The 16907-nt window shown below is 43.5% G+C and overlaps 1 protein-coding gene across 2 annotated transcripts in view; it reads left to right on the top strand.

The window, feature by feature from the left end:
• The first annotated feature begins 756 nt into the window (after window positions 1-756).
• The window catches only part of LOC138192138 (shaker-related potassium channel tsha2-like), a 16949-nt gene continuing 798 nt past the window's right edge, over window positions 757-16907 (top strand). The window contains exons 1-5 of one of the 2 annotated variants that reach the window (XM_069139365.1): window positions 757-1058; window positions 1451-5160; window positions 10709-10925; window positions 16248-16368; window positions 16514-16907. The exon at window positions 16514-16907 is cut by the window's right edge and continues 798 nt beyond it. In XM_069139365.1, the coding sequence (XP_068995466.1) occupies window positions 1742-3196 (1455 nt within the window). In that variant the 5' untranslated portion in view covers window positions 757-1058; window positions 1451-1741 and the 3' untranslated portion in view covers window positions 3197-5160; window positions 10709-10925; window positions 16248-16368; window positions 16514-16907. Of the gene's footprint in view, window positions 1059-1450; window positions 5161-10708; window positions 11873-16247; window positions 16369-16513 lie in introns of those variants that run through there. The other variant, XM_069139364.1, reaches the window with a different exon arrangement.

Raw genomic sequence — 16907 nt, 5'->3', positions numbered from 1 at the left:
TGAACGTTTGTACCAAGTTTGAAGGAACTACCCCGAGGCGGTCCTAAAATATCTCGTCCATAAGAATGGAAGGATGTGGATACAGCAACCTTTGACCTTTGACCCCAAAGGGTTAAGGTTAGTTAGCTAGATTTATTGCAGCTTTTTCAACATAAAAACTTGCCATTAATGATATTGTTTTATTTTGCATGTGATTAGAGGCCAGTGACCTGAACTGAGTCACTTCTCCGGGACACCAGATCGTCGTTATTTATACGCCCAGTAGAGGGCGTCAACTTCAACCAATCAGGCTAACCGGGTAATAAACTACGTGAAAAGGACTGTTTCCTGTTTTGGGAAGATGTTCAGAGTTGTGTATTCCTTAACAAAAATAAACAATTCAAACAATTAATTTCCAAACAAACTGAAACAGAGTTTTTGTGTTATTGTTTTGTTTAATTTTCTGTTGTGCTTTTCTTGGATGAATAAAACGTCTCCTCCTCTTTCACCTCCTGTTTTCTGTTCAGGCTACAGATGCTAATCAGTTTTTTTCCTTTTTCATGTCATCTCGTATTTTAGTGTGTTTCTTCCCCCTCGCAGCTCCCTCGGGCCATTCCATGGGAAAAGAAACTTTTCCTGCGGCCCTGGGAGAAATCCAGCTATTTTAGGAAAACACGTCACTGCTTTGAGCTGCAGCCCAGAAAACTCTCCCTTCTTTCCATCACCAGCGTCTTTTTTTTTTTTCCCTCTCTGGACTTGTTGCACAGCGCAGCAGTGTTTACCTCCGTTCAGACACGCTCCGTGAAACAGGAGGGCAACTCTCTATTATTCCTGCTTTTTTTCATGCACGGTGCCACGCGCCTGCAGCAGACACGGCGGAGACATGACACTCGTCAGTCGTGCACAACTTGTGGAGCAGCTCGGCGTCAGCAGCGTTTTGTCGTGAAGCGGCTGCAGCTCGTGACATTGCGGTGCTTCAGTCTTTGTGTCTGTTTTTTTTTTTGTCCCCGGCGCGTGTTTTTGTCCTGTTTGGATGGACGGACGGGGCGGATGGAGGAGCGCGAGCCTCTGAGCCACAGGTACTCATTTAGGCATCAAATCATGAATGAAAACACGACGATTTCTGCACGAGGAGCTGCTGCTTGTGCATGACATTCCACGCGCTCTCCGTCTCCAGTGTCACTGCATGCTCATCTCATGTGTCACACCGTAAACAACCACGCATGTGATAACCTTGAGCTCGTGCCACTCTGGAGACAACAGGTTCATTACGCACGGCTCTCCGTGTGCACGCGGCGTCTCCAGAACCATCCTCATAAACCGTGAGACATCTCGTGCGCGTTTTGTTTCCTGAATACGTGGATCAGATTCATGCTGAGCATATGTGTGTGTGTGTGTGTGTGTGTGTGTGTGTGTGTGTGTGTGTGTGTGTGTGTGTGTGTGTTTTTACCCCCCCCCACTCTCCCCCCAGTGAGAGAGCGTGCACACACACGTCAGCGCGAGGAGGGCGAAGCCTGCTTAAAATGCAGTGAATGTGACAGCCGAGGAGAGTCCAGACCAACAGCGGCGCGCGGACGGGCAAGGTGAGCGTGGAGGGAGGGGAGACGGCGGGGGGGCACCAACATGCAAGCCCACCCGCAGACGTGACGCCGACACACGGACAGAGAAGGAGAAAGGCACGCGGAGACGCTCAGCTGGTTTCCAAAACAATACGCGCGGAGGAGTCGGTGGGGGGAACTGAGCGGAGCGGGGAGCGGGAAACATGACAGTGGTGCCCGCGGAGAACCTGGATGAGACTGTGGCACTGGCCGCGCTGTCGGCCCAGGATGTGTACGACCCGGAGCGAGCCGAGAACCAGGAGTGCTGCGAGCGCGTGGTCATCAACATCTCCGGGCTGCGCTTCGAGACGCAGCTGAAGACGCTCGCGCAGTTCCCCTCCACGCTGCTGGGAGACCCGCGCAAGAGGATGCGCTTCTTCGACCCGCTGAGGAACGAGTACTTCTTCGACCGGAACCGACCCAGCTTCGACGCCATCCTGTACTACTACCAGTCCGGCGGGCGGCTCCGGAGACCCGTCAACGTGCCGGTGGATATCTTCATGGAGGAGATCAAGTTCTACGAGCTGGGAGAGGAGGTGATCGAGAACTTCAAGGAGGACGAGGGCTTCATCAAGGAGGAGGAGCGGCCGCTGCCCGACAACGAGTTCCAGCGGCAGGTCTGGCTCCTGTTCGAGTACCCGGAGAGTTCGGGTCCGGCCCGGGGCATCGCCATCGTCTCCGTCCTGGTCATCCTCATCTCCATCGTGATCTTCTGCCTGGAGACTTTACCGGAGTTCAGGGAGGAGGCCCGGACGTTTGACGAGCAGCTGCTGCCGGTGAACGGAACCGCGCGCGCCAAGAAGCCCAACCCGTTCACCGACCCGTTTTTCATCGTGGAGACGCTGTGCATCATCTGGTTCTCCTTCGAGCTGCTGGTCCGGTTCCTCGCGTGCCCGAGCAAGCCCGCCTTCTTCAAGAACATCATGAACACCATCGACATCGTGGCCATCATGCCGTACTTCATCACGCTGGGTCTGGAGCTGGCGGAGCACCAGGGCAACGGGCAGCAGGCCATGTCCCTGGCCATCCTCCGGGTCATCCGCCTGGTCCGGGTCTTCCGGATCTTCAAGCTGTCCCGACACTCCAAGGGGCTGCAGATCCTGGGACAGACTCTGAAGGCCAGCATGCGCGAGCTCGGCCTCCTCATCTTCTTCCTCTTCATCGGAGTCATCCTCTTCTCGAGCGCCGTGTACTTCGCGGAGACCGACGACCCGGACTCGGGCTTCTCCAGCATCCCGGACGCGTTCTGGTGGGCGGTGGTTTCCATGACGACGGTGGGCTACGGCGACATGTGTCCGGTGACCATCGGCGGGAAGATCGTGGGATCTCTGTGCGCCATCGCCGGCGTGCTCACCATCGCGCTGCCGGTGCCGGTCATCGTGTCCAACTTCAACTACTTCTACCACCGGGAGACGGAGCACGAGGAGCAGTTCCAGTACACGCACGTGACCTGCGGCCAGCAGCAGCCGCACGTCACGTTCGGGGAGTTGAAGGAGAGCGACAGCAGGCCGTCCCTGTCCAAGTCCGAGTACCTGGACAGCGAGGACGCGGACTCCATCAAGTACACCAACTGCAGCCCGCACAAAGGAGCCTACACCGGGAAGCTCACCGACGTATGAATGAGCCGCAAACACCGAGCGTCCGAGTTCAGACCTGAAGCTCCTCATTTCTGCCATCAAAGGAATCATTTCAATCAGAGCAGGAAAGGATTATAATTCACCCTGAAACTGTCTTCCATCACCGCCATGAGTCAGGACAGCAGCTCAGACTTCAGCCACATGTAGCACTTTATCATCATCATCATCATCATCATCGTTTCTCAGTGAACCCCACGTGACCCAGGTTTAAAGTTTACATTTGATTTTCAGTCTGTCTGAAGGAGACTCAGCACAGGACCGAGTTCATCTAAATTTACAGACTGATGCAGGAGGCACGCGGTGGCACACACACACACACACACACACACACACACACACACACACACACACACACACACACACACACACACCTGTCATGTATTTTCCACTCAGCTCAGTGGTGGATCAGATGATGTGCAGCTGGAAGAACTGATCATCCTAAAATAAAAACAAACCGATTCAAGTCAGGTTTCTGTTTAAGGAGCCTGCAGACAAAAGTCAGGGCACGTGCTCCAGGGTATCAACACAGATTTGAGCCTGTGTAAAAAAATTAAATGATATTATGAAATCAGGAGCAGCGTTTCCTAAACCAACAGCGCCTCTGTGTGGCTGCGGAGCAACGCTGCACGTCGTCGGTGGATGCAGTTTCTATAGCAACCCTTCCAGACTTTTCTGTATCGTCTGCCGCGGGAGTGAAAGGATGCAGGCTGAAACGGCGGCGACTCGGCGAAAGCCACGAAAAAAACCACCATGTTGTGGAAGCCTCCATGTTGTCTGAGTCCACCAGCTGAACCTGAACACATCACCTCTCACAGATATTTACAGCCACGCGGCCGACCTGCCTCAAACATCCCCTGACAAACGGGATTTAAATGTAATAAATAGTCATTAATAGCTTATTAAAATAATATTTTTGATGTTTCAGACCTCGACCAATACTCATATATGTAATATAGATATTAATATTTGAGGAAAAAAAGAACAATATGTGAGCAAAACAATATTTTTTGTGCAGAAAATTGAGGGAAACATACAAGAAACTTCTGCCTGAGATGCATTCATCTTGTTTTTTGTTGTATGGAGACAAAAAAAAAAAAGGCAAAAATATTCCAAATTCATTCAGGTGCTTATAACAGTGAAATATTAAACATTGAAACCCATCTGAATTAAATGATTTATGGTCCCCAGCTGACTTTTAGACTGAGCATATTTTTTTTTTTAAAAAACAAACTGTTTTTTAAGGGTTGACATATTATATGGGAGCTTTAGTGGTCCAATGTATAAAAAAAAAGAATTCAGGTCGCGAATTTCAAGCAGATAAAAGTAAAAAAAACATACAAATTAAAAGCCACTGATGAAGATCATGTGATGTGATCAAAAACTCAATAAAAAGTTTTCTTTAAAATGCAAAACAAAAAAAACTAAACAGGAAGTCAGATGGGTTTCAAAATAAAATATTTTGACGTTATAAATCCGGCTGTATTTAAAAGTCAGCTTCAGATATTAAACAGCGTATACATTAGAATTATTGTTGCACGTTTGTCCTTCCATAGACGATTCACAAACGTGTCACCGGTTAATTGACCAATCGAAGCTCTCGTCCCGATACGAACCGATCGTTTCCCGTCGGACCCGATCGACTCGCCCCAGATTTACCTGCTCAGTGAAACGTTTGGCCCGCTGAGCTCTCCGTACGCTCGTCAGCTCTGCATCTACAGCACCTTAAACTCTCCTGGCCATCACGGGACGAACCGTCACTCTGAACGGGGAATGTTTAAACCAACTGATGGAATAAAGACGTTTTCACTGTGAAGGTCAAACGCTCTGCGTCCTGATTGGTGGATTATTAACCGACGTTTGGACGGACGGATGTTTAACGTGGACGGATCGACGCAGACTGACGGATGTTCGACCCAGACGACCGTCAGATTCTGGTCCTGATGGAGGTGAGTTTGTGAAAGCTGACGCTGATGTTTGTTTACACTTTGTTTTGTGAGTAGCCACTTCCTATTTGGGATGTTCTGACCAATCAGCAGCGAGTCAAACAGTCAAGATCAACACAAAATATTCTGAGGACTTCGGTTCAGAGAATCATTTTCTAACTAAATAGGTGCAAAAAACAACAAACATCACAGCTGTTTTTTGACACCTATTGATCCCGTACACAATAATTATATTAAAAAAACAAAAAACACCAAATTCAGATGAATAACTCGTCCACTGAGGATTCATCAGGGTTCGGGTTAAAACGTGAATAATGTGAATTCAAAGAATTCAAAGACAAGAATTGTCCTTAATAAAAACAGTCAAGCTGTTTGTGAAGCAGCAATCAGTTCCTTATTTTCACCACTTGGTGGCAGCAGAACAAACAGAAACAGTTTCTCCTCCATGTTTCAGCAGCTCGTCTCTAAATGAGTCTTTCTGCTGTTTGCTGCTCAGCAGGTCACATGTTCAAAACTAGGAGCTAAAAGAAGCCAAAAAAGCTCCGGAGAGCTGAAGAGGAGGTGAAGAACGACTTTTAGATCAAATGTCAACAGTTCAAGCAGCTTTTCAACAATCAGAGCTCAGAAACAAAGTCAAGTTAAAGATGATAAAAACTGGATTATTTGTCTTTAAACCAGAAACAAAGTCTTAAACAAAGATGAGGAAGAAAATTTAAAACAAAATTATGAACTATTTGGAGTTTGATTCTTTGGTCACACCGACAAACTCAGAATAATAAAAAGTTTCGGTAGTTTTGTTTGTAGACAGACGGAGCAGAAAAAACTTTAATCAAAATGAGCAGAAAGATCAACAGAACAACTTAAAAATGATCACAAAACAACCGCAAAGACGACAAAGGAAACAAATCGACTTCTAAACGACTACAAACACGTTCAAAACAGCAAGTAAGGAACGCAGAACGACTGCGAAGACGACAAAGACGCACGAGAACGACCATAAAGATGCAAAACAAGAACCAAGACACACGACGCAACTTCAAAATCAATACAAACAGATTCAACACAACCAGAAGGTTTCAGCACTCTGAACTCACAATGACTCGACAGGCAGAAAAAACGACTGCAGAGACACAGACTAACTGCAAAATGAGCAGAAAGACCTTCAGGATGACTTAAAACCAGATCAAATACAAAACAAGAACAAAAACACACAAACACACTTCAGACGACAGGAAAGGCTTCATCCAGCCGCTCCAGATAAACGTATCGTTTCATACAGTTTACGTTATTTTAAGTTGAAGAAACTTAAATAAATCTGATAAGGCGAGGGAGGCACGGTGGTGCAGTGGTTAGCACTGTCGCCTCACAGCAAAAAGGTTCTGGGTTCGAATCTGGTCCTGGGCCTTTCTGTGCGGAGTTTGCATGTTCTCCCTGTGCTTGTGTGGGTTCTCTCCGGGTTCTCCAGCTTCCTCCCATCATCCAAAAACATGCACCTCAGGTCAGGTTACCTGGCGCCGCGCTAGTGGCAGCCTGCTGCAGCAGCTCCCCCCGGAGAGCCCCCCCTGAGACCACCCCTGCTGTAGCGAAGAAATTTCCCCTCAGGGATTAATAAAGTGAAATTAAAAAAAAAACAACAACAAAAAAAACACTGCTGCAGAACTGTAAACATGCAGTACCGCTGCCGGCCTGCAGGAGGCAGCAGCTGTTCTCTGCAGCTGTCAGACAGCTGGACGTTCACTGCATCATCCAGACTTCATCAGAAAAACAGCACAAAGGTGTCAATAAAAGACTGAATATTAAAACTTAATGCAGAGAATACGTTTAAATTCAGTTCTACAGATGAGAAAAAGAGATTTGAAGAGTGAAGACAAAAGAAGGAAACATAAAAAAACTCAACTCAACTGAAGTATTGTTTAACGTCACGACACCCCGCTCTCATTTAAATACGACCCAAATGAACTATAAAGCGACTTATTTTTGCCACGTTGAGTAACATCAAAGTTTCTTTTCAAAACTTCAGACTTTCCTTGATGGATATTCCGATTTTGACGGGCGTTCGGGTGGATTTTCCCACTTCCCAGTTGCTCATGAACGCACCACGAGAACGGGACCTTCAAGTCTGCGTTAGATATAGAAATTATTCGTATTGTGAGTTTGGGAACGCTGACAGATGAGTCTGTTTTGTTGTTGTTGTTGTTGTTGTTGTTGTTGTTGTTGTTATTGTTATTGTTGTGACCCCTCAGTGATGCATCCTGTAAATAACTCCTCGAGGATGTCATGTGACCGTGTCTGAGCATCATTTTGTTGAACATGGTTGTAGGGAGGCGATGTGCGGGACAGGAAGCCGTGTTCTTGGCGTGTTCTTGGCGTGTTGTATGACCGTCTCACGTTACGTAACACCATGGACACGACAGCTCCAACGAGCATCGTGCTGACTGACCGCGTCGCCTCGGGCCGCCTTTTTAGTCCTCCCCTCTTTCCCCCCCTCCCCTCCATGTCCTCTCTGAACATATGCATGCAGCCGGTACAGTTGGAGGTAAACAGGTTTCCCCTCGGATGACACGGCTGCTGTTGACGGGGCAGAGTTACACTCTGACAGCTATTGTTAGTGTCTCTGTCACTGCTGAAGGAATCTGTCCTGAAGCCTGCGGAGGCCTGCAGAGAGTTACACCACCTCGTCCACCACCACCACCACCACCACGCAACCCGATACGCTTTCCACTTCATGACAAACAGACCATGTCGTACAGCTGAAAGCTCTTGAAAAGGCAAGAAAATACTGGAATGCTTTTGGTCAAATTTTTGTAAAATTGTAAAAACAGTTTGAGTTCTATAAAAAAGAAAGGTCGGGTTAAGATCAGCTTAAGATCAGGTTATGGTTGGTTCAACGTCAGATTAAACTCAGCTCAGGTTGTGTTTGGGCTAAGGTTTAATCAGGGTTAGATTTCAGTCAAGTTAGGGTTGGTTTAAAATCGGGTTAAATTGGGTTAGCATCAGGTTAGTGCTGGATTTAGTTCATTTTAAGTGAATGGTCAAGTTCAAGGATGGTTTAAGGTCAAGGAAATATCAGTTTAAGGTCAAGGAAAGGTCAGGTTAAGGTTGGTTCAACTTTGAATTACACAGGTCAGATTCAGGTTGAGGTGGAGTTAAGGTTAGGTGAGGTTTAGGATACAGTCAAGTTAGGATTGGATTAAATTCAAATTAAGATTGGATTAGGTTGGGTTCATAGTAGGTCAGTTTCATAGTAGGGTCAAGTAAAGGTTAGATTAAGATCAGTTTAAGGTTGGTTCAACATCGGATTAGAATAGTCTCAGTTTTGTTGGGTTAAGCTTAAATCAGGGTTATATTACAGTCAAGTTAAGGTTGGGTTAAATTCAGGTTAAGACCGGGTTAGCTTTGAGTTGGAACCGGCTTTAATTCAGGTTAGGTGAGGCTTCAATTAAGATTGGTTTAATGTCAGGTTAGAATCAAGTTTAAATTAAGATGGGGTTCATATCAGGTTAAACTCAGGTTTAAGACTGGGTTAGGGTCAGGTTAGGGTCAGGTTAAGATCAGGTTAGAGTCAGGTTAGGATCAGGTTAGGGTCAGGTTAGGGTCAGGTTAGGATCAGGTTAGGGTTAGGTTAAGATCAGGTTAGGGTCAGGTTAGGATCAGGTTAGGGTTAGGGTCAGGTTAGGGTCAGGTTAGGATCAGGTTAGGGTCAGGTTAGGATCAGGTTAGGGTCAGGTTAGGGTCAGGTTAGGATCAGGTTAGGGTTAGGTTAAGATCAGGTTAGGGTTAGGTTAGGATCAGGTTAGGGTTAGGGTCAGGTTAGGATCAGGTTAGGGTCAGGTTAGGATCAGGTTAGGGTCAGGTTAGGGTCAGATTAATCAGGTTAAATTGAGGTTATGGCTTTAACTTTATGCCCGTGCAGAGCGCTGCTTCGGTTTAATGGAGATGTGGTTTTTAATTCAACTATGTGGCTCCACGAAAACAGTTTACTTTATTATTTAAGACCTCCGTCAGCTGATGCCGGTAAATCAAACCTAATCAGCGACTTTGATATTGATTAATACTTGACATCCCTATACGCTCTCTTCCTGGAGAACGGGCTATTTTTAGCGGTTAGCGCATGGAAAAATGTGCAGCCATGCCTGAAGATGCCAGCTGATAATACCTTGCAGAATGTGCTGGAGTGAAGTGAAGCTCGACAAAACGCAGGGAGCAGTTTCACTGGATTATTTTACAAATCACATGCAGTACACAGCTGGTTTGACCGCCTCTGTTTCTGGTCCAGCTCACCGGCTGCTTGCTTGTCCTGGTTCAACTCATCACTTCCTGTCTGCCGAAGCTTTTTTCCTGCTTTCTGTGGCTGCAAATAACTTCCCACCAGTGGATCTGAGGTCTACGGGGTGTCTGGCAGGAATAAAGCTTCACAGGCCCCCCGGGTGTTTACGCTCAGTGTTCCTGGCTTTGCACCACTTTTTTATTAAATAATGTTTTCACAAAGTGAAGTCTCTTTTTCAAACATTTTTCCAACTGTTTCCTTTCCTTAAAAATTATTTTTTCTCCGAGACATGAGTGAGAATAGTGTAATAATCAGGCTCGTCCTCTGATTGGACCACCGTGGTGTCCCCAGTCCTGCTGTCCTCTCGGTCTCGCTGTAAGTTGCCGTGTGTAAGCGGGTCAGAACAAACAGGAAGTGATGGCTGCTGCTTCGTCCTGTCCTTGGCTCTGCTTCCTCAGCATGTGACTGTGGTGATGGAGGATGGCCTGGAGTCTGTGCGCGCTGGTATTACTCATGTTGTGGGGACATAAATCTGCTGACACGGTCACATTGTGGGAAAACTTAGCGTCCTCTGGGCGACAAAAAAAAAACAAGTTTACAGAAGATGAATGTGGAAATTTTAGGTTCAGTCAACAAAATAACTAAAAACGAAGGACGCAAATTGACACCGAAAAAGAAGCAAAAATGGCTACAAAAAGAGGTGAAATAATCCAAAAGAGAAGTTAAATGACCTCAAAAAGTCAAACCAAATGAACAAAACGATACAAAACAACTAAAGAGACGATGACAAACTCGCAGAAACACCACAAAGTCGAGTAAAATAATCAAAAAGAGACGCCAAACATCCAACATGTGACGGGTCACATGTTGGGGACAAAAAACATCCCGTCAAGTTAAATCCTTAAAGTTCGTCTCCTCACATCGATTAAAAACTCATCTCTGTTCATCAGAATTTTTCCAAGACAGTCTGTTGCCGTGTTTCTACGGAGAACAATATTTTGATTTAAAAACTAATAAGAAGGAGTGACTTTAGCTAACAACACCGAGATAACTGATGGACACATTTGATTCACTTTGGATTTGATGAGAGAAGTTGAATGGGAGTCTATGGAGCCGGAGGCTTTTTGGAGCCGACCTCTAGTGGCACTCGCTGGTATTGCAGCTGAAGACACTTCTGGATCAGAACCATTTTACAGACCTGAAGCTACGAACTCTTTTATATCCAGTCTGTTCTCACAGACCGACTTTGTTGTTAACCGCCACTGTTTTTTTTTTTTTTTTCAGGGGAAGAACGACGAGCCTCGTCAAACGCCAAGAGTACGACACCCTTCCTCCTCCTCCTCCTCTTCATCCTTCCTCTGTTGAAGGTGAAACAAAACAAACTCTGGATAAAAAAAAACTGTCACAGGAAAACTCGGAGCGACGAGATGCCTTCCCGCCACCAGAGGGCGCCCGGACTGATTGTTTTTGCACAGAGCGACACTGCGGTAAAAACTCTGAGGTACGACACAAACGTTACTTGAATCACCCGCTATGTGTATTTTCCTCGTCGTAGAGAAGATTACCGTGTGACTCCCGTCTGTACGTTGCATATCATATTTAAACCAAAACATATTATTGCATGCTTGGAAAGTTAGAGCATGTGAGCAGAAGAAAAACAAACGGGAACAACATCAACAAGTCATCGACATATTCTGAAGCGATTCTGTTCCACTGGTAAATCTCTATTTTTTAAAGTATCTTACTGTATAAGTTTTATATGCGGAGGAATTGGTTAATTATTTTGTCGATTTTTACCATTTTTGCTAACGTGTTTTGATTTGATTTTTTTGATTTTAATTTTTGCCTTGGTAAAAACAAAAGCAGCTCCGATAAGACGTCTGTCCCTCCGAGAGGAATGTTTGTGCAGGAAAAAATACGGGGAAGAAGAAAACAAAAGACGCATTTATCGCAGACATCTGATTTTTCTGAATGTTTCTGACTGTTTTTGGGTTTCTGATCAGAATGCTGTATATCTGTTATATCGGTAACATCTACCTCAGTGTCCGCTCATTAACGACAGAAGCTTTATTAATGCCTGGATGACGCTGGTGTCCCTCCATCACATGTCATCACACCTGGAGTTACCTGGTGAGGTTCAACCAACCCAAACGCTCTACAAACTGCCATTTAATAACTTCAAGAATCTGAAATGAGAGAACAGCAGTGGAAATGTTTCCCCAACTCCTGAAGTAGAGTTTAATATGTAAATGAAGCTGATATTGACCTTATTAATTTAATATCCGAGGTCGTCCAGCTTCAGCTTTTCTTTTTTGCACATCTTGTTAATTTATTTGTGAAATGTGAAGCGTGAGTGAATGTGACTGTTTCTGAGTTATGTGTTGATTTAAAGGGCAATAATGTTTTTGCAGAGCGGCTCGTCTTAAAAAAAACCCTGAAAAGCCTAAAGCGACCCGCCGGGGTTCGAACGTTTCATGAATGTTTAGGAGCGAAAAAAACGCAGTTTGGGAAATCTGTCATTCTGTTTTCTTTAGGATCAGATGAGGAAATCACAAGTTTCCAACAAAATGCAGCAAAAGATTTCAACCAAACTTCAAGAAAAGCAGCAAAAATGTAAAACGAGTTAATTCATTGAGATAAACAGCAGGTGGCGCTAATATTCCAAGAGGGTGTTATTTTTGAAGTCACATGCTTCATGCATGTCATCAGTTATTCACCACAATTGTTTGGTTTCGGGCTGAAACTAACGGTTATTTTCCTTATCGGTTAATCGCTGATTATTTCTGAGCTTTAACGTTTAAATTGTCAAAACAAAAATGTAGCATCAGTTAGCATCGGAGCCGTTGGTGCCGTGTCCTTCGAATTACCCCGTGAAGAAAAGCTACTGAAACATGTTAAACATTAAATAATGATACACTGGAAACTAATTACGAGATAAAACAATTGTTGAGTTGTATTTGGTGCTTACAAATTGCGTTTGGTTTATTTCTGCATGAATATTTTCTTTTCGAGGAGCGCTGGCTGAATGCATGAAGAGGCCAGTTCACGTCAAACACTAGTTTTGGTTTTATCTTTACAAAACTAGTATTGTTGATAATAAACAAAGCAGCAACATCCACGGCTAAAAAATTACACCTGGAAACTGCAGTTCCTCGAAGGGCCACTAGAGGCTGGCTCCAAAGATCGAGACCCACATGTTAAAACTTTACAACAGAAATAAACATGTTTACAAATTAGGCCTCCTGAAACTGAGCGTCAAAACTGTTGAAGGCTACGAAGCAATGTCCAGTTGTTATACACAGTCTTTGCACAGCGCCCCCTGCTGTTGACAAATGGTATCATCACTCGTTAAAAGTGCATCAAATTCAACTTCTGACTCCGGGGAAGATGGGTGGATGAGAATGTTTCCCCAAACGTGGTGTTGGTGATCAGCGCGATGCAGTTCGGTCTCGTTATAAATCTGCTTGGCTTCAGCATAAAAAACAGCCGAGGGAGACGTGTGTGACGGAGGCGCTGATGAGCTGCGACTGGGCATTAGTGGTGATGATTAATGTGTTCTGCATACTGTACGTGCAATAATGACACAGCCCCCCCCCCAACACACACACACACACACACACACACACACACACACACACACACACACACACACACACACACACACACACACACACACACACACTCCCGATGACTATAGTCGGTCCGGTCCCTCATCTTTCACCACCTCATGTAACATCTGCTGTGATGTTTTCATGCTTCATACTTCACCATCAAGTCGTCTTCACGCAGAAATGAGAAAAAGCAATAGTGATTCCTGAAATCTGGGCACTTCAGTGTGGAAGAGAAACGCATTATGATTTGTCTTTTTTTAATTTCCACTTGATTGATGCCATGTTTTATTTTGACAATCTTCAATTGTGATCTATTTTTGATAAAATAAATCTTAAAGCCTGATCGATCTTCATGTGTTTCACGTGACGATACATGTTGATGTGTCACTTTCTGTTTCCAGTGTGTGTTTTATGTCCCATTAACATCTTCATGAGAACAGTCAGGCTGGATTTAAACTGTGGAGAGTGTGTTTCCTTCATCCATCCTGAGGTTCCTCGCCGCTCTCATGACGGGGCGGCGCTTCGAAATCCGCCTCCAAACAGGAAGTTGTTTGTCGTCTGAAAAACATAACAAAAATAAAAGGACTTAAAGGAGACATTTAAGTTTCTGTTAAGCTGATAGTGTACACGCTTTACAGAAGGTCATAGGTTCATTATTTAAATTTGTGGTTTTCTTGTGGTAAAATTTTCATTCACTGTCTCCTGGAAATAAAATGTTATCAGCAAATACGTGTTAAATTAACTGTAACTGTGACTGGATAACGCGTTTATCATCATAACGAGGAAACATTTTTGATGACACTTTTACAAGTTAAATATCAGTAAAATATTTGGCTTTGGACACCCTCCATCTACCCCAACCTCCTCCTGCCAGCCACACTTCATAAAGGGGGCGCTTCATTCATCCATTCAAAATATAACTCCGTCTGATTATAATACATTAAATAAATTACAAGTATAAAAACATACATGTAATAACAATATCCTGAATTTTAAATGTAGAATAACACTGGAAAAAAAAAAAAATCAAAAACACAAAGTACAACAAGGAAAATTTGACAGCTTACATAAAAAACAAAAGTCCACAAATATTTATATTTTGGTCTGATGTTTATGACTGGAAATATTTGTCCTTTCAAAGAGTCCCAGAATTTGACACAAACCAACAACCAACCTGAGTTTGTCACAAAATATCGACAACATAAAATGAGAAAATCTTTTGACATAAGTTTATTTTTTTGCCTCGTCAGCACCCGTAGTTTCTGTCCACAGTTTCCCATCTCATTACATGTTGAAGGTAAAAGTGAGTGCTTGAAGGGAATCCGTTACAACCGAGACCAAACCCGCAGCCTTTACCTTCCTTTCTTCTTTTAAATAAAACTCTTCTTTTAAGTGCAGATCATGAGAATATTAATGTGTTTGTTGAAATTGTGTTGTGAGATTCGCCATAGACAGAAAACCAGCAGATGTCACGTAGAAACATGCAGCAACCACAGTTATTTATTAATAAGCAATAATGCATGAAAAGTACAATATCATCAGCAAAGGTGATTTTTGTCTGGTTGTTCATATCTGTGCATAAATAAAAAAAAGTTGATAGTGCCTTAATCATAATCAATTCAGTTATTAACCCTGTTAAATGCATCCGAAGTACCATAGAAGAAGAAAGTGTGTATTTATATTAGCACTGTAGGGACGCAACCGACTAGTTGCACATAGAAATAATGTATTGTAGATTAATGTATTGAATGTACAGTAAACGGTCTTCCTGGTTGGTGTATTGAGAGAAAAAGTGCCGAAGAAAAAAATAAAACTATGGAAGCTCAAAGAGGCCAAAACTGCTGCTAATTATTTTAGAAAATTGTAATGTTTTTTTGTTTTTGCAAAAATGTATAAAACAAAATTACATACATCACGACTTTAAGATTTGGATTACAGAAATAAAAATGACTTGCGGTCATGTCCTCTCTGAGCTTCTGTAGTTACATTTTTTTTTATTGTAGATTACAAATGTTTTACTTTATCATGAGTGTAACATTTATCTCAAGTATGGTCACTTTTTTTTGTATTTACACATTTTGTTGCATAATTTTGTTTACAAAAGTACAAAAATATTTTGTTTTTACCATGTAATGCAGTCAGAGTCCCTGACCCCCCCCCCACAGTCAATGTATATCACACACACACACACACACACACACACACACAGACACACACACACACACACACACACACACACATTTGATTTATGACCAAGGTTATTTTTGTTAATGATAACTGAAACAATGTACACGTACATTTTAACATATAAAGTTAGTTTGGTTGTTTGTAAACTTGATAAAAAAAAAACGATAATAAAAGAGTAATTGGTAACATTTGAGTAATGTATTAAAGCTCCAGAAAAAAAAATTATATATTTTTTAAAATCAGAAAATAGTAAAGAAAAATTCCAAATAAAAAAGTGTAACTGAAATAATTTTTTTCACAAAGTTGTTAGACTGAGAAGAAGAAAGAGAAGAAGAAGAACAAAGAAGCGTAGTGGACTTTTACTGGCATGAGTACCAACTGCGATTTGTCTCCATGTGTTTGAGGTCGGTCGTGTTTTCACTCACTGAACTGTGTTCGTGCTGTTTTTCCTGCTTCTGCACTGCTGAAACAAACAGAAGAAGAACAAAATATCTGTCTGCAAAACCTCAACTTGTGTCTTCAGTGTTAAAAATCTCTAACGATAGATTTTATTTTTGTTAACTTGAGTATCTGTGTGTCGCTGTTCGACAGGTGTTAACGTTCAAGAGAAAAAACGAGCCCTTCGTATCCGTCCGGCTCGGATCGTACAAACTGTTTCTGCACAACAGAGTCATTCTGAATACTAGTTGTGACTACGTTTAATGTGGCCTTTTCTTTCTCTTTCATGTACTGCAATGTTGTAAATGATTTGTATAATATGACATAATGTTTATTAAAGTTAACGAGGCTTTATGTTTCTACCACCTATGTTTAATAAATAAATGAACTGTGCTCAAATGTATAACCGGACTTCTTATCAATATGCAGGTTCAAGGTCGATTCTGAATTTCTATTTCATTTATACATTTTACACAATTTATCCGTCTAACATGAATTTTTAACTGATTTCGCATGAGGCACGTTGTCGTGGGTAACGGGAGCCATGAAGTCGTAACGTATTCAAACTGTTTGACTCCTGTTTGCAGAGTCGTGTAGATCCAGCTGATAAACTCGTCATTCAAAAATAATGAGTCAGGGCTGCAGATCCGTTACAGAAGAAACCGGCTGCAAGACGACGAACGGAAAAAACACCGCCGAGCTAACGAAGTATTTACTTTGAGCCATTTACCACTTTTTAGCTAAAAAATACTCTATTAGCTAAATTATTATTTTACCAGGTGATTTGATGACGTTGGTTAATTCACTGAAATGAAGCTGAATTTCGACCTCATCGGGATTCTTTGTTTTGCAGGTTTTTTTGCCATCGGACACGTCGACAAGATGATTTCACTTTCACAATCAGTGTAATCGAGACCGGCCGTCGGGGACGAGTTCCCGGCTCGTTGTCAGCGAGGCCGTGAGACGACTAATCTTTACTTTAAAGTTCTCTCATCTCCCAAATCTCCGCCGGGATTAGCCGGTAATCCAACGCCGCCGCCGTCCATTTGAAGATGGCCTGCGGTCATTAATCGAGCCGGAGTCGTCACATTACCCCGCGTAACCCCATGACCCCGTGACCCCATGACCCCATGACCTCGGGCTCGGCGGCCTCACAGGAAGCATTTCATTAACAGACTAAGTCTGAGTTTTTCCTCTGCAGCCTGTTGAGCTTCTTGGTTTTCTCCCTTTCTCAGACGGTTTAAAAG

The sequence above is a fragment of the Embiotoca jacksoni genome, unplaced genomic scaffold, assembly GCF_022577435.1.
Source record: "Embiotoca jacksoni isolate LCO1_2020_lvr unplaced genomic scaffold, fEmbJac1.0.p SCAF_82, whole genome shotgun sequence".
Lineage (NCBI taxonomy): Eukaryota > Metazoa > Chordata > Actinopteri > Embiotocidae > Embiotoca > Embiotoca jacksoni.
This window is presented reverse-complemented; position numbering and strand designations above follow the sequence as displayed.